This window comes from Apium graveolens, chromosome 4 (genome assembly GCF_009905375.1).
Source record: "Apium graveolens cultivar Ventura chromosome 4, ASM990537v1, whole genome shotgun sequence".
Classification (NCBI taxonomy): domain Eukaryota; kingdom Viridiplantae; phylum Streptophyta; class Magnoliopsida; order Apiales; family Apiaceae; genus Apium; species Apium graveolens.
The window spans coordinates 308,200,563-308,217,588 of record NC_133650.1 but is presented as its reverse complement, the minus strand read 5'-3'; the positions used below and the strand labels follow the sequence as shown (position 1 = coordinate 308,217,588).

At 37.3% G+C, this 17,026-nt stretch overlaps 3 protein-coding genes across 4 annotated transcripts; 1 reads left to right on the top strand and 2 right to left on the bottom strand.

The window, feature by feature from the left end:
* Positions 1–864: 864 nt before the first annotated feature.
* Positions 865–4,627, bottom strand: LOC141721619 (G-type lectin S-receptor-like serine/threonine-protein kinase At4g27290). 2 transcript variants are annotated; one of them, XM_074524607.1, is made up of 7 exons: positions 3,161–4,627; positions 2,709–2,843; positions 2,447–2,604; positions 2,166–2,388; positions 1,813–2,050; positions 1,573–1,723; positions 865–1,476 (listed from the first exon to the last, which is right to left on the bottom strand). In XM_074524607.1, exons 1-7 carry the CDS (start codon positions 4,425–4,427, stop codon positions 1,171–1,173), a joined length of 2,478 nt encoding a protein of 825 aa, XP_074380708.1. In that variant the 5' UTR covers positions 4,428–4,627; the 3' UTR covers positions 865–1,170. The 2 variants fall into 2 exon arrangements, with proteins under 2 accessions (XP_074380708.1, XP_074380710.1); XM_074524609.1 differs by having other exon boundaries at positions 2,166–2,376; positions 3,161–4,625.
* Positions 4,628–5,157: 530 nt separating this feature from the next.
* LOC141721618 (G-type lectin S-receptor-like serine/threonine-protein kinase At4g27290) lies at positions 5,158–8,656 on the bottom strand. Its single transcript, XM_074524606.1, has 7 exons — positions 7,274–8,656; positions 6,822–6,947; positions 6,559–6,716; positions 6,273–6,483; positions 5,846–6,083; positions 5,614–5,764; positions 5,158–5,541 (listed from the first exon to the last, which is right to left on the bottom strand). Exons 1-7 carry the CDS (start codon positions 8,619–8,621, stop codon positions 5,236–5,238), a joined length of 2,538 nt encoding a protein of 845 aa, XP_074380707.1. The 5' UTR covers positions 8,622–8,656; the 3' UTR covers positions 5,158–5,235.
* Positions 8,657–12,752: 4,096 nt separating this feature from the next.
* On the top strand, positions 12,753–14,336 carry LOC141720061 (uncharacterized). The gene has a single exon (XM_074522417.1). The coding sequence runs from the start codon at positions 12,753–12,755 to the stop codon at positions 14,334–14,336; it is 1,584 nt and encodes a 527-aa protein (XP_074378518.1).
* Positions 14,337–17,026: the final 2,690 nt, after the last annotated feature.

Below are 17,026 nucleotides of genomic sequence, written 5' to 3'. Positions count from 1 at the left end.
TTAAAGATATTAACAATCAAAAGTATGCATTGTCAAACGTGTCCAACACAAATAGGAAACGTTTTTAGGGACGGATGGAGTATGAATTAGTGTTAGGTTTTCAAAATTATTTTTCAAATATTTTATCAAATAACGTAATTTATATATGACGAATTCTAATTTATGAACGCATATTTACGCCCGCGGATCTCTTAAAATTTGATGACCTGACATTTTTCATAGAATATAATGCAGATGACACTTACTTGAGCGTGAACTCATGTCTCAAGTGGGATTAGAATTTAATAAATAAATAAGTCATTTCGAATAATATTAGCTCTTAGTCTCTCCCGGCGTCTCCTGCAATTGTATGGTACAACATCTATGCTGGTAAGTGGGCCGTTTGTTTTTCTTTTAGCTAATTCATAAGCCCAATTATTTTTCTTTTGGCTAAATAAAATATAAGTGCCCGTTTGGGAAATCTTAAAATAAGTAACTTATGACTTAAAATGATTAAGTGCGAAATAAGTGATAAGTTGATAAATACTTATAAGTTCTATAAGTGTTTGGATAAATTTACTTATAAGTCAGAAGTTTTTTTACTTAAATAAATTAAAACAAATAATTATTAACTACAATTATCTTAGTTCATGAATCTTAAATTAAAAAATATTTAAAAATTTATATTTTAAAATCAAAACTTTAGAAAAAAGTGAAAAAATGAAAATAAATTGGAAAAAAGTACGTCACTGCCAACTTTCAACTTATCAGCTTATAAGTTGTAAATTCAGCTTATAAGTTGGGTCGACAAACACTCGTCGATAAGTTGTTACGGGCTTATAAACCATAAGTGGCTTATAAGTAAGTTGCCAAACATGCCCTAAGTAAATAAATGTATGAACACTTCGCACCAAACTATGTTCACATATGGAGACAACATAACAATAAATCAAGTATCTACTGTCCGTGAAACACGGTGCTGGTGCGTGAATGCGCGGTAGGGGAATTCGGTAAATTTCAAAAAAATGGGGATTCGGGTGCCCGACTGCTTGCCAGGAGCCTGTCGAGGCACACCATGAGGCGCGTGCTGCCACCACAATCAACACGATGGCGGCGTCTCCACGAGCATTTCTAAAGCCCGGGCTTTGGCCTTGGTGCCAATCCGCACAGGTCCACACCCCGAGCCGCTTATTATCTGGCATCTAGTAATGTAATGCTCATGTCATTGCATGACAATGACATATTTTGGCTTGATGAAGTTTCAGATACAAACTTATTCCTTTCCAGGAAAAAACCTGGTTGTTTGGGTTGTGGCAGCACAACCTCACTCCCTAACGTCATAACGACGTAAGACATGCTCGGTCTGTCTTCCGGATCTTGCTGAACGCATAACAGGCCAATGTGGATTGATCGCAGAACTTCGGAGAGATGGCCTGTGAAGCTTATTGTAGCATCTATCAGTTCCTCTGGCATTCCTTCTTTGAAGAGGTTCCATGCCTAATAGTGGTACATGTTTTTATTAGTTGTTGACATTAATTTCAGAAGAGGAGTCGCTTTAAAAAACCAGAAGAGGAGTGAAAACATGGAATTTACATGTCCTAGAAGATTGTGATGGTGGTCTTTATGAAAGAATCCTCGATTTCTTTTCCCACTTACAATCTCCAGCACTAAAACACCGAAACTAAAAACATCTGATTTTGTCGAGAAAAGGCCATCTAGCTGATACTCAGGCGACATGTATCCACTGCAAGAAAAAATAGGTTAACAGAATTGAGATTAAACTTAACTTGTCTATTTTTATCGCAAGTGTTAAGCTAAGAAGATGATTCTTACTACGTGCCAACAACTCTTCTTGTATTTGCTTGTGTCTCGTCTCCTCCAAAAATTCTAGCCATGCCAAAGTCAGATATCTTCGGGTTCAAGTCTTTGTCTAGCAAAATATTGCTCACTTTAAGATCTCTATGGATGATTCGTAGTCTGGAGTCCTGATGGAGATAAAGAAGGCCTCGAGCAATCCCATTGATGATGTTGAACCTGGTTGGCCAGTCAAGTAATTTGCTTTGCTTTTCATCTGTCCACAATTTTTTTAATACTATTAGTTCAATTAAGTCCAAAATTTAAACATGAAAGATCACTGCAGTGCCTGGTGATCAATTAGCATCATGAATAAAAAAACAAATGCATACCAAAGATAAAAAAGTCCAAGCCTTTGTTTGGAAGATACTCATAGACCAGCATCATTTCTTCTTCTTGAATGCAGCATCCTAAAAGCTTCACAAGATTTCGATGTTGAAGTTTTGCAATGCAGACAATTTCGTTCTTAAATTCATTGGTTCCTTGCCTAGAAGTCTTCGAGAGTCTCTTCACAGCTATCTCCCTTCCATCTTCCAATATTCCCTGGAATTTATCCTGATTTTTAACTGTTGTATTGAACTCATATGAAAATTTATAAACCTGATAGTTTTACCTTGTACACAGGGCCAAATCCACCCTCTCCAAGAATATTGTCCAGAGAAAAGTAATTTGTTGCTTTCTCTATTGCAAGTAAGTCGATTAGTGGTAGCTCTAGATCTTCCTGCTGACTTTCCCTAGATTGGAATTGCTCAGTATCAAGCGTGAACCTCCCTGTGAATGGTGGACACAACAAACAAGAAGCGTGCATTTATACAGATCTAATACTCAAATAGTTAATGTCTCTTTGAAATAAAAAAAGTTCTTCTGGGAACTACCTTGCTGCCTTTTGTTCTTCTTTTTCTTTAAAATGTAAATTATCAGGCTGAGGCCTAGCATTAGCGCGCCTACTGAGAATATCACACTCACTATAATGACCGTCTCCTTTGTCTTTCCCTTTGAACCGCCTAGGTCTGAAAATTAAGGAATGTTCTACAAGTCATATATATATTTCATGTGTAATTGCTCGTCTAATATTGGTCTAAACATAAACTCATTTTCCAGAAAACATAGAATTTTCAAACCAGTGCTGTTTTAGGCAAGAAATGTATCAAAACTCAGTTATGAACTTACTCTACACCAACCATGTGATAAGTTGAAAGTGCCACCTGTTGCAGATTGTATGAAAAATTAAGCAGGCGAACTACCCTTTTTTAGCAAATCTGAGCAAGTTGTGATCCAGATACTATAAGGAAAGGAATCATATAAGATTACACTATACATGACATACCTAACTCCGAAGCTGCCATTCTTAGGTAGATGAATTGACCACCTCCTTGAGGCGCTTGCCTGATGTCAATCAGCTCATCAAACCAAACCAAACAGCCACTTCCTTTACTTATGTCTAAAGTTGTGTAGGCAGTACAAGAGCAGTTCTTTGAGCATAATACTTCACAATCCTTAAGGTTCATGCTCTCATAACTCCTGCAACTCCCCGTGTCTGGCAATTTTATGTTTGAATACTCGATAAATCCATCTCCTTTTTGACAGTCTAAAGATGTCTCCCGAACACAACCATCAGAAAAGTCGCCAACGTTCCAATCTTTGGGAGACTTTGGCTTAAATTCTTTTAAACACTCACAAACTTCAGCATTTGCAATGTTACAGCTACCAAATTTACCACATTTTCCATAATTATCGCAAATATCCGTTGGCCCGTTGAGGAAAGCAACCCATTCCTTACTTTTCTCGGCCCAGGTCTGTCGCACAGCAACGCCATTTTGAGTTAGCACCAATCTTGTAAAAATAGAAGTGTTAGCAAGATTATACATGTAGTAGACCTCCTTGTCCGTGAACACAAAACTTAGACTAATGTTGCTTATCGGTCTTGGAAATCCGCTAAATATGAATCCATTCCAATTTCCAAGCCTGTAAATCTTTTTAGAACCATCTGTAATGAAAAATTGAGGGAAGCCTTGAGGATGACATCTATAAATATAATCACCTGTACCTGGATTATCATCGCTTTTCCAAGACGTCAAATACCTGTCTAATCCAGTAACCTTATCAATTCCAAACTTCATTCCAGCTAATAAAGTATCAGTTGGATAATCAAAACTCTGCCAGAGAACGTTATTACTATTCACATCTTTCACAACAAGATTCCCTGTATCAAGAAGCTGTGCAACTGCATCAATCTTCTTTCCTGATGTCGATGAATTTGAAGACCAAACAACATCACTTGTAAGATTGACAATGATGTTCAAATTTCCTTGAGCAGTGAGTGTTAAAACTCCGGATTTTTCGTCTACAGGATTGTTTCTGTTGGCAACCCAGACCACAGTTCCAGTACTTACCTTCTTGTACCATATTCCAACATATCGATTTACAGAATTTTTAGGACTAAAGAATCCCAGTTCAAAGTTTCCGGCAGCAGAAACTACGGTTTCACCATCTTCAAGTAGTTGACTTGTTCTTATGGTGTCTTCAGCTACCAGAACTTTAATGTTTCCTGATACAAAAGAGTAACAGAACATAACAAGTATTAATTCTCTCATTAGTGTTTGGTTTTTGTGTTTAGCGTAGAAAAAACAAAGTGAGCGGATGCTATTAAATCTTTAATATGCTGCTCTTGCACACAGTAGAATAATGTATTATTTAACTAAAACCGTCTAATGGTCCAGTTCAAACGATTTCTGTAACCTATTATTACGTCTAAATATTGACCTCCGATGCATTCACACCAAATGCCTTATTTTAGACGTGAAAAGTGACCACTGTATGGTAAGCTGCGTAGACCCAATCACAATAGAAATAAGAAAGAGAGGCGAAGACAGTTTCATACATGAGACTAGAAAACAAAGAAATGGTCAGCCAACCTGTAACTACTTTGGTCTTTAGTGAGTTTCGGGGCAACATGTGAACTAACAATGTGACACCATGCCAATTAAAAAAATATAATTTCCTAAACGATAAACATACATAATCTGTAATTTTCCTCAAGCTTGCTTCTAATATTCACTTGGAATTCAAAAAAAGACAATTTTTATTGATTACGTCATTTGGTCCCTGTTTGACAGACTAAATTTAGCTCATTTTTTGACGATCTAAAAAGTAACCAGTGCCTTGGTGCCGGACAAGTTTTTAGGTTCACTCTTCTTACTCGGACTTAATAATAATAATCGTTGCTTGATAATGAGTTCGGTCTATAGATGTAGCATGAAAAAATGCAATTGCAGTTTGCAGGCACAGATCATCAAAGCCTTCACATCTATTATGCACACTGTGTATATAAATAATGCCATTTGGTAGCAATAGTTAAATTTATACATCTGTGGACCACATGACAATAGAATTAAACCTTTCCTATCGTGGATCTAGTAATGTAATGCTCATGTCATTGCATGACAATGACATATTTTGGCTTGATGAAGTTTCAGATACGAACTTATTCCTTTCCAGGAAAAAGCCTGGTTGTTTGGGTTGTGGCAGTACAACCTCACTACCCAAAGTCATAACAACATACGACATGCTCGGTCTGTCTTCCGGATCTTGCTGAACGCATAACAGGCCAATGTGGATTGATCGCAGAACTTCGGAGAGATGGCCTGTGAAGCTTATTGTAGCATCTATCAGTTCCTCTGGCATTCCTTCTTTGAAGAGGTTCCATGCCTAATAGTGGTACATATTTTTATTAGTTGTTGACACTGATTTACGAAGAATAATGAAAGAAAGGAAACTTACATGTCCTAGAAGATTGTGATGGTGAGCTGTATGAAAGAATTCTCGATTTCTTTTCCCACTTACAATCTCCAGCACTAAAACACCGAAACTAAAAACATCTGATTTTGTCGAGAAAAGGCCATCTAGTTGATATTCAGGGGACATGTATCCACTGCAAGAAAAACAGGTTAATGAAATGAGATTATATTTGTTTCTTTTATCATAAGGTTTAAGCTAAGGCGCAGATTCTTACTACGTGCCAACAACTCTTCTTGTATTTGCTTGTGTCTCGTCTCCTCCAAAAATTCTAGCCATGCCAAAGTCAGAGATCTTTGGGTTCAAGTCTTTGTCTAACAAAATATTGCTCACTTTAAGATCTCTATGGATGATTCGTAGTCTGGAGTCCTGATGGAGATAAAGAAGGCCTCGAGCAATCCCATTGATGATGTTGAACCTGGTTGGCCAGTCAAGTAATTTGCTTCGCTTTTCATCTGTCCATAATTCTGTAATATTAGTTTGAGCTCGATATTGTAGTGAACGTTTAAATTATTACCCCCTATCGCGTAATTAACTCCAAAAATATAAACACGAAAGAGCCAACTCCAGTGGACTGCTAGCTTGAGCTCAAGTATAGTGCTTTGTGATGTATTAACATCATGATTAACAAAACTTATGCATACCAAAGATAAAGAAGTCCAAGCTTTTGTTTGGAAGATACTCATAGATCAACATCATTTCTTCTTCTTGAATGCAGCATCCTAAAAGCTTAACAAGATTTCGATGTTGAAGTTTTGCAATGCAGACAACTTCATTCTTAAATTCATCGGTTCCTTGCCTAGAAGTCTTTGAGAGTCTCTTCACAGCTACCTCTCTTCCATCTTCCAGTAATCCCTGGAACTCATCAATCATCATGATTCTTTGATCTTATATTGAACTAATATGAAAGTCATAGAGTATTAATTTTACCTTATATACAGGGCCAAATCCACCCTCTCCAAGAATATTGTTCACAGAAAAGTAATTTGTAGCTTTCTCAATTGTGAGCAAGTCAATTAGTGGTAGCTCTAGATCTTCCAGCTGGCTTTCCTTGGATTGGTATTGCTCGGTATCAAGCGCCAACCTCCCTGTGTACGCGAAGAACATCGTACAAGATGAGTACATTTATACAGATAAGATAGTCAAATAGTGTATGTCTCTTTGTAATAAAGAGTTGTTCTTATGAAAAGTACCTTCCTGTTTTTCCTTCTGTTTCTTCAACATGTAAATTATCAGGCTCAGGCCTAGCATAAGCGCACCGATTGAGAATATCAAACTGACTATTATGACCATCTTCTTTTTCTTTCCCTTAGAACCACCTATAAGGGAAAATGAAAGGGTGCTCCAAGTCATACATAAATTCATATGTTGCAAGCTTGTCTAATATTGGTCTAGAGATATGTAATTATACTGATTTTTCAGAAACATATAGTGTTAAACCAATGCTGTCTCAGACTATGTCAGAACTCATTTCTAGTTATGCACTTACTGTACACCATTTGACAACTGAAATTAGGACTTGCTGCAGTTTGCAGTTTGTACGAATATTAAGCAGCAAACTACTCTTGTTAGCAAATTTGAGCAATTTGTGATCTAAATATTAAAAGCAAAAGAATCATATTAGGTTACAATATAGACAACATACCCAACTCCGAAGCTGCCATTCTAATGTAAATGTATTGACCACCTCCTTTAGGGGCTTGCCTGATGTCGATCAGTTCATCAAACCAAAGCAAACAGCCACTTCCTTTACTTATGTCTAAAGTTGTGTAGGCAGTACAAGAGCAGTTCTTTGAGCATAATGCTTCACAATCCTTAAGGTTCATGCTCTCATAACTCCTGCAACTCCCCGTGTCTGGCAATTTAATGTTCGAATACTGGAGAAATCCATCCCCATTTTGACAATCTAAAGATGTTTCCCGAACACAACCATCAGAAAAGTCACCCACATTCCAATCCTTGGGAGACCTTGGCTTAAATTTATTCAAACACTCACAAACTTTAGCATTTGCAATGTTACAGCTACCAAATTTACCACATTTCCCATAATTATCACAGATATCTGTTGGTCCGTTTAAAAAGGAAATCCAATTTTTAGTTTTTTCAGCCCATACCTGTCGCACAGCAACACCATTCTGAGTTAGCACCAATCTTGTAAAAATAGAGGTGTTAACAAGATTATACATATAGTAAACCTCCTTGTCAGTAGACACAAAACTTAGACTAAGGTTGCTGATCTCTCTTGGAATTCCGCTAAATATGAACCCATTCCAGTTTCCGAGCCTGTAAATCTTTTTAGAACCATCTGTAATGAAAAACTGAGGGAAACCTTGAGGATGACATCTATAAGTATAATCACCTGTACCTGGATCATCATCACTTCTCCAAGACGTCAAATACCTGTCTAATCCAGTAACCTTATCAATTCCAAACTTCATTCCAGCTAATAAAGTATCAGTTGGATAATCAAAACTCTGCCAGAGAACGTTATTACTATTCACATCTTTCACAACAAGATTCCCTGTATCAAGAAGCTGTGCAACTGCATCGATCTTCTTGTCAGATGTCGATGAATTTGAAGACCAAATAACATTACTTGTAAGATTGACTATGATGTTCAAGTTTCCTTGAGCAGTAAGTGTTAAAACTCCAGATGTTTCATTTATAGGATGGTTTCTGTTGGCAACCCAAACCACAGTTCCCGTACTTACCTTCTTGTACCATATTCCAACATATCGATTTCCGGAATTTTTAGGACTAAAGAATCCCAGTTCAAAATTTCTTCCAGCAGAAACTATGGTTTGATCATCTTCAAGTAGCTGACTTGTTTTTATGGTGTCTTGAGCTACCAGAACTTTGATGTTTCCTGATACAAAGATGTAACAGAATAAAACAAGTATTAATTCTTTCATCAGTGTTTGGTTTTCGTTTTTAGTGTAGAACATACCGGTGAGCAGAATGTTACTAAATCTTAACATGTTGCTCTTGCACATCGGAGACAATTGTATTATATAAGAAATGAAAAATATTAAAGAAAGGCCAAGACCGTTTCATACATGAGACCAGAAAACAAAAACAAATGTGAACCTACCTATAGTGTGAACTGATCACACTGTCACGCAATGGCACTTGATATTCTTCATTTCTTTTATTTAAATAATTCCAAATCCGAAAGATTTATATGTAGCCCAACTACGACGGGACTGATGACCTCTTTTAGAAAAACTGTTTGTTCTTGGCACTATCTGTTTATTCTTCTATATTCAGTTATTCACCATACTAGAGTTGAAAATATTTTGTTTGATGTTGTCACCTGTAGCATCTTTGACCTGCAATATAATTATAAACCTTGAAAATGATAGAATATAAATAGTGCAATTTGTGCAACCTACACTAAAAAACTTACTTTACACGTACCTCAATTCTTTACACGTTCCTCAATTTCTTATGACTGTACAATATGCTGCGTTTAACGTAGACCGGACCCCATTTATATAATCTCTTGTAAAAGGATAATGTACAACGAAGTTAGTATACAATGCCTATCTAGTTGAGGGGCATCTAGATTGTCAACTATGTGAATTTTGGCGTCTAACAATGAAATTGAAATGTAGTTGGTGAATGGTAATCATTGTTCAGGACTATTTCCTACAAAATAACTGCACTGACTGAAGATCATTAGTTTTGGTCCAAGGACTCTTCAATACTGTAAGGAGACAACTGCATTCTTAGTAGTAGTATAAATTTCGTACTAGTATAAATTTCGTTTTAAGGGATAACTTGAAAATTTCAATTATTGACCGGAGCACCGAAGAATGACCAAAGAGTAACAAGCTGCGCTGCTAACACTTCACTACTTCCGTACATTTAGAAATAACATTACTTTGGCGACGGATCTTTCATTACCAGCATATCTGATACCACGTCAAGGAACCAGTCGCTCTAGAATCTCGAAGTGTTAGAAGAAGACTCTTTTCAGAATCTTATATTAACACGTTTCCATCTATTTCAAAGTACTCTGGTAACTTTTGTCTGTCAGCAAGTGAAAATTTGAAAATTGTATAAGAATGAGTTGAACAACCGGATTCTGAGCTAATTTGATACATTGAAACCGTGTGATACTTGGTAGCTATCTTTTGTCAGAATGGATGTTATCTGGGAACCGAAAGTTTCACAGATTATTAACGTTACAAAATATTTTTTTTTATCGGGCGTCTAGTAGAGTAACACTGATTTCATTGGTAGTAGTTGATACTTGTTGGGTTGATGAATCGTCAGAAACGAAATTGTTTCTTTCTGTGAAAAAACCTGGCTGTTTAGGCTGAGGTAGTATAATATCACTACCCAACATCATAACAACGTATGACATGTTTGGTCTTTCTCCTGGATCTTGTTGGACGCATAACAAACCTATGTGAATTGATCGCAAAAATTCAGACTGATTCTGTCCTGAGTAACCTAGTTGCTCATCTACCACCTCCTCGGCCTTGCCTTAGTTAGTCCTACCTCAACTTATGATAAATTTAACAGACAAGAGCTTAGTATATATAATCATTCGAATAGGACTTATACTTTGAAAGGGCTTTTAAAATATTTATCCCGATTATATGTTTCAAATTGTTTGTTAACTATTTTAAAGAATTTTGAGAATAAAGATAAGGTAAAAAAAAATACAGTTAAATAACATTAAACTAGATAATTAACAAAATTAACCACAAGGACCATATGTTGTCCTTCTAGCAGAAACTTAACTCAATTGTCGGAATATATTACTTGTTTACCTATTTTGATAGTTGATGGAATATATCTTCTTTAAATTTATATTAGAATAAAAAATTACGGATCCAATTTTGTGATTTCGTACCGGGCACACGATTGTTTTGTCCCGGCACCGACTGGGGAGAATGAAGTTAGTAAATTTGTCAGAACAGGTGCATTAATGAAATTCAGTCAAAGATGTTCTCGTACTATTGAAACAAACTTGGCTTTGTCAAAAACAAAAGAAAGAAAAACTTGGTTGCCGTGTTTCACAACTTAATTTTATTTCAAAATGGTTCGTAATTCGGTATCTTACGTGTTATAAGTAACTTATAAATGAAAAATGAAATTATTTTTCAACTTAAAAATGAATTGCAAGGAATCCCAAATACTGTAATTATTACATCATATACAACTGAAGATACTAATTTTAGAACTAGTAAGACTGAGTTGTAGTGTATTATATTGACCACCTCCTCTGCCTTTCACACTGTTAGCATGTAGCCATTGTATTGATGGGGTTCAGTGGTGTCTGCATCAATAATTAACGTTGACAAGATAATTCAATATCCTAACTGATCAAACTATAAGTTGACAAAGTCTCCAGTGGCCCTTATCTATACTGGTCCTGATGCTAGTAACTTTGCAGGTTTTATTGACTGGGGACTGCGTATTCAAATAAATGAGAGGAACTTGAGTCTGAGTTGCCCTTATCTTAATTGTAACTAGGTTGGCGCAGTAATTGAGTTCTTGTGTCCTCTTGCGGGAGACAAGTAGTTCGACTTCTGTAATTAATTAGAAAAAAAAACTAGTGTTAAGGCCCTAGGATTTATTTAGGCATTTTTCATTGACTTGTTAGCATTCAAGTCCTATGCTCAGAGCTAGGTGGTTGGTTCCACAAATAAGTCCGCTAGGAAATAAGTGGATTCAGACTGAGCCCTATAATGCGTGTGGATGAACCCAATTGCTTCTATCATCATTACATCGGATGAGAGGCCCAATCCAGTATACAAAAGCCCGTTTAAACATCTGTTATGTTATATACTGAATTTCAAGTTGTTCGAGTCGGCATGATATGTTTTTTTTAATAATCATGTATCCATGCCGGTTTAAGCGACCTCTTTGATTCTTTTTTAGTTTATCCTTGATTAATCTTGAAGAGAACTAGCATACCATTCCTGAAATAATCTCAACTTATCTGAGCTTTCATTTGAAATCGAACCTAAGATTTTTGAAATGGTAAGTCCCTAAAGTTCCGACATCAACCAGTTGGGTTTATCTCAACTATAATAGCATCCTGTACGTACTTGAAAGATGAAGATTTCATCATGTTTTAGTCTTGCATGGATCAATATTGCCCTTTCACCCCAGTTATATATCTGGATTAAGTTCTTAGATTCTGTTCAATGTTATTGTATCTCAATTCTTTAGTACTTGTAGTTGTACAGTAAACATGATGTCACTGAACAAGACGGGGATAAGATTTTGCCGTTAGGCTATACTGCACTAATATTCCTCGATTCTTAGATACATAAAAGATATTTAATTGAACTAATTAGAATATTCCGAGAGAGGCAAGGAATGGATATGAACAGGAAAAATTGTCGAAATGTCCGAAAGTGGTATACGCATAATGATAGAGAACAGAATGGGACATATGTACATCTATCACATTCTTGAATAGTTGCAGAAGCAGATTCTTAGATACCCTGTAAATGTACTCCACACAGAGTTTCCAAAAAAAGGGTGTTAGTCAGATTGGGAATGTGCATCAGAGTATGTCCAAGTACTGATAACCCACTGGAGAAGACGACAGGAAAACAAACAAAAGCTATGATTACTTTGGGGACACCCTTGCGATTATTTGAAACTGAACTACTGTCATGCATATATCATAATTTTGTGTCTAAAGGAAGAAAATTTCAACAAGAGAAATAATAAGAGAGAGACATACTATGCAACTGTTTCAGTATTTCAGGGACCTACCTAGTAGTAGAACAGTTGTCTACACATGGACCACTAGCACCCGTAATAGTTAGTTATTTTGATTTGTCGTATGTTAGTTGCTGTCTTATCAATTCACCTAAATTCCTCCATATATATCATTGGAGTGTTAGCTTGCATTCTCAGACGGAACATTAAGACCTTTGTGCTATTTCTAATATTCAGATCCTTCTTTGCTTTTATGATAATCTGAGCTTTGTCAACATGGTATCAGAGCAACATAACTGCAAATAAGGAATGAATAAAATCAGTACCCATCTCTTTGATCTCTAAAACCCATAAAAAAAACCACTCAGCTTAAACCCTAAATCAAGAACTCAAAAAAAAGGACAAAAAGTCTTTCAGATCTATTTTCTTTTACAATGGCAGCTGGTCGAATCACCTACCAAGATATGCTAAACCCCATTTTCCTACACCCCTCAGATGGGCCAACATCCATATTGGTGGATAAACTCCAGGGATCTACAGATTACAGAGCCTGGAAACGATCGATGGAAATCAATCTAGCCTCCAAGAGAAAACTGGGTTTCGTAACCGGAACAACAGCCAAGTCCACTGATGATCCAATACAAGCTGAGCTATGGGAGACCTGCAACAACATGGTAATCGCCTGGTTAACCTGTAATGTATCTCCTTCAATTAAAAAATCTGTGATGTTCATGACTAATGCTAAAGATATATGGTCAAATCTTGAGACACGTTTCTCTGTCACAAATGGATCGAGGAAATATAAAATCAATAGAGAGTTATATGAGCTAAAACAAAACTCTTTATATGTGAATGATTATTATACTGCCATGAAAGTACTGTGGGAAGAGTTAGATGCCATGAATATACTGCCTACAATCACCACCATAAGCACTGAGACCCAAACCTTACTCAACAAAATCCACCAACAAAAAGAAGAAACCAAACTATTTCAGTTCTTAAATGGATTGAATGAAATCTACAACCCACAAAGAAGCCATCTTCTGATGCAAAACCCACTTCCTTCTGTTGAAGAAGCCTCGTCTGCTTTACAGCAAGAAGAGGCACAAAGAGATCTTCTCAACATAAACAGAGACATCTCTGATGCATCTGCAATGTTCAGCAAAACTAATCAGGACAGAGTTATAGTATGTACAGCTTGCGGAATGAAGGGGCACAGAGGTGATAAATGCTGGACTGTAATTGGCTACCCCAGGTGGCATCCCAAATGCAACTCACATAACACAAACCAACCTTATCCCTCCAAACCTAAACCATACAACTCAAACCCCAAATGGAATACCTCAAACAGAAACAACAACTCCAAGATGGCAGCTAATGCTCAAGCTGAAAAAACAGAAATTGAAGGACCCAGTTTTAGCCCTCAACAGTTAGAACAACTAGCCAAGATGATGCCACAGCTGATGCATCAAGCCAAAGGGTCAGAAACTGATGAGGAAATAGATTATCATTTTTCAGGAATGACTAATTGCAACACTGTCATGAAATTGAACAATGAGTGGATCATAGACTCTGGAGCCTCTGACCATATGACATACTCACTTCAAAACCTCTCCCACACTGTTGAAAAAACAAAATCCACAACCATAAACCTACCCACAGGAGATCAAGCCAAAGTCACTCACACAGGCAGTGTAAATCTAGAAAATGGACTGAAACTAGAAGGTGTACTATGTGTGCCATACTTCAAACACAACTTGATGTCAGTACAGAAGCTGGTGAAGGATTGCAATGTACAAGTGATCTTCCACCCAAGCCATTGTGTCATCTTAGAATCGGGAAGCAACAAAATCAGAGGAATAGGTGGAGCAAAGAATGGGTTGTATTACCTGATAAATCATCTGAAGCAACAAGTGCCCAGTGAATGGTTAAAGCTTCCTTATGAACCTGTCAACAGAGCCCCTGCAGTCAACACAGCAACCAGTAATGGAGTCAACAATGCTGATAATTTGGAGTAGTGGCACAACAGACTTGGTCATGCCCCCATAGCCAGGATCAAACAGATAAAGGAAATTACAATTGCTGATACTCACATTGCCAAGGTCTGCATCACTTGTCCCCTCTCTAAATTTACTAAACTTCCTTTTGAATTGAGTAAATCACATGCTAGTTCAAAGTTTGATCTTGTGCATTTAGATATATGGGGCCCTTATAAAGTTTGTACAAGAAACAAATTTAGATACTTCATGACCATAGTTGATGACCACAGTAGAAATACTTGGGTTTATCTGCTAGAACACAAATCTGACTCACTCACAATTATAGAAGAATTCATGAACTATGTTGACATACATTTCAAATCATCTATCAAGACAATCAGGTCTGATAATGCTCTAGAATTTGACACTGGGAGCTGCAGAACCTTCTTCTCTAAACATGGTATTAAACACCAAACCTCATGTGTTCAAAGACCACAACAGAATGCCCGTGTAGAAAGAAAACACAGGCATATCTTGGAGATTTCCAGAGCCCTTAGATTCCAAGCTGGGTTACCATTGAGTTTTTGGGGAGACTGTGTACTAACTGCGGTTCACTTAATAAATAGATTACCAACCCCTATTCTCAATAACAAAACCCCATATGAAATTCTCCACAAAGAACCAGCAACCTATGATCACCTAAAAGTCTTTGGTTGCCTTGCTTTCGCTTACAACACAACCTCTCCAACCGATAAATTTGCTCCTAGAGGAGTACCTTGTGTCCTTCTGGGCTATCCTGTGAGTCAAAAGGGCTACAGACTGTATAACCTCCTCTCCAAATAGACCTTTGTGTCCAGAGATGTAACATTCAGGGAACAAATATTTCCATTCAACTGCAGTACTCCTAACTGTTATATGCAACCTATACCTCAAGTCTCAACCAACAACCCAGCCTCCATACCAACAGATGACCTATTTCCCTTGTTTCCTGAAAATAATGACCCTACAATTCAACTTGAACCTGAAGCCAACCAAGAACCAACACCACTTGAACCTACTGAACCAACTCAACCTTCACCTCAAGTAACACCTGTTCTGAGAAGATCGACCAGATTGCACAGACCCCCTAACTGGCAAGAAGACTATATTATTAAAAAACCTACATTTACACCTCATATATCAAACCTAGCCTACACAAATATCCAACCTGAATTTAGATGTATGCTAGCCAATATGAACAAAAATGTGGACCCTATCCTATTTAAAGAGGCTGTGAAGGAGTCACATTGGGTGATGGCAATGAACACTGAACTAGAAGCTCTGGAATTGAATAATACCTGGGATGTCATAGCTCTACCAACCGGGAAAAATGCAATAGGATGCAAATGGATATTTAAAACTAAATATCTACCAGATGGTACTATAGAGAGGCACAAGGCTAGACTGGTGGCACTGGGGTACAAACAGAAATTTGGGAAAGACTACTTTGAAACATATGCTCCTGTGGCCAAGATGACCACAGTGAGAGCATTGCTTGCTGTTGCTGCAATGGAGAACTGGGAAACTCTACAAATGGATGTAACAAATGCCTTCTTACATGGAGAACTGCAAGAAACCATTTACATGAAATTACCTCAGGGTTATTTTTACAAAGGTTGCAGGATAACATCTGATTCTTTGAATTCTACCAGTGATTCCACACTGGTCTGCAAACTGAGAAAGTCACTGTATGGACTGAAACAGTCACCAAGACTGTGGTTCCATAAACTATCTCAAACACTACTTAATCTTGGATATTATCAGTCAAAATCAGATTACAGCCTATTCATCTATCACACCCAATCTGAGATTACACTTGTGTTGGTGTATGTGGATGACCTGATGATATGTGGCAATCACAACTCCCAGATCACATACCTCAAACAAATGTTGTCTCAATCATTTCACATGAAGGATCTTGGTCCCATTCATTATTTTTTGGGAATTGAGATATGCAGATCCACCACTGGTTTCTTCCTGTCCCAGAAAAAGTATACTGCAGACATACTCCAAGAATTTGGCATGACTAACTCAAAACCTCTTCAAGTACCCCTTGATAGTCATCTCAAATTAACTCCAGACAAGGGAGATCCTCTACCTGATCCTAATGTGTATCAAAGATTGCTTGGGAAACTCATATACTTGACAATAACTAGACCAGATATCATGTTTTCAGTACAGTTACTAACTCAATTTATGCAGGCACCTACAACTGTTCACATGCAGACTGCAAGAAGAGTTCTCAGATACTTAATTGGCACACCAGACCAAGGATTGCTCCTTGCCTCTTCCTCAGCAGCACAGCTAACAGCATACTGTGACAGTGACTGGGCAAGCTGTCCAATTACAAGAAGATCAACAACTGGATACTGTATATTTCTTGGAGATTCCCCTATATCATGGAAAACAAAGAAGCAGCATGTGGTAGCTCGATCATCAGCTGAAGCAGAGTACAGGGCCTTAGCTCTAACCACCTGTGAAGTAACCTGGTTGACTGCACTGTTAAAGGACCTGGGACTTAAGAACCTGCCACCAGCCATACTAAAATGTGACAATCAAGCAGCACTTGCCATTGCTGCAAATCCAGTACTCCATGAAAAGACAAAACATGTCGAAATCGATTGTCACTATGTGAGAGACCAACTGAAGGCAGGACAAATCAAAACAGCAAAGGTCTCTTCACAAACTCA

Bases quoted from the DNA above. Each gene is read 5' to 3' on its own strand.
- LOC141721619 (XM_074524607.1), bottom strand. From the start codon at position 4,427: ATGAGAGAATTAATACTTGTTATGTTCTGTTACTCTTTTGTATCAGGA. The intron at 2,605-2,708 runs GTAGTTCCCAGA...CACCATTCACAG, and splicing joins GAAGAACAAAAGGCAGCAAG to GGAGGTTCACGCTTGATACT. The intron at 2,051-2,165 runs GTATGCATTTGT...AATTGTGGACAG, and splicing joins CTTGGACTTTTTTATCTTTG to ATGAAAAGCAAAGCAAATTA.
- LOC141721618 (XM_074524606.1), bottom strand. From the start codon at position 8,621: ATGTGCAAGAGCAACATGTTAAGATTTAGTAACATTCTGCTCACCGGT. The intron at 6,484-6,558 runs GTAAAATTAATA...GATGAGTTCCAG, and splicing joins GATTTGGCCCTGTATATAAG to GGATTACTGGAAGATGGAAG. The intron at 5,542-5,613 runs GTAAGTTTCCTT...TACCACTATTAG, and splicing joins ATCACAATCTTCTAGGACAT to GCATGGAACCTCTTCAAAGA.
- LOC141720061 (XM_074522417.1), top strand. From the start codon at position 12,753: ATGGCAGCTGGTCGAATCACCTACCAAGATATGCTAAACCCCATTTTC.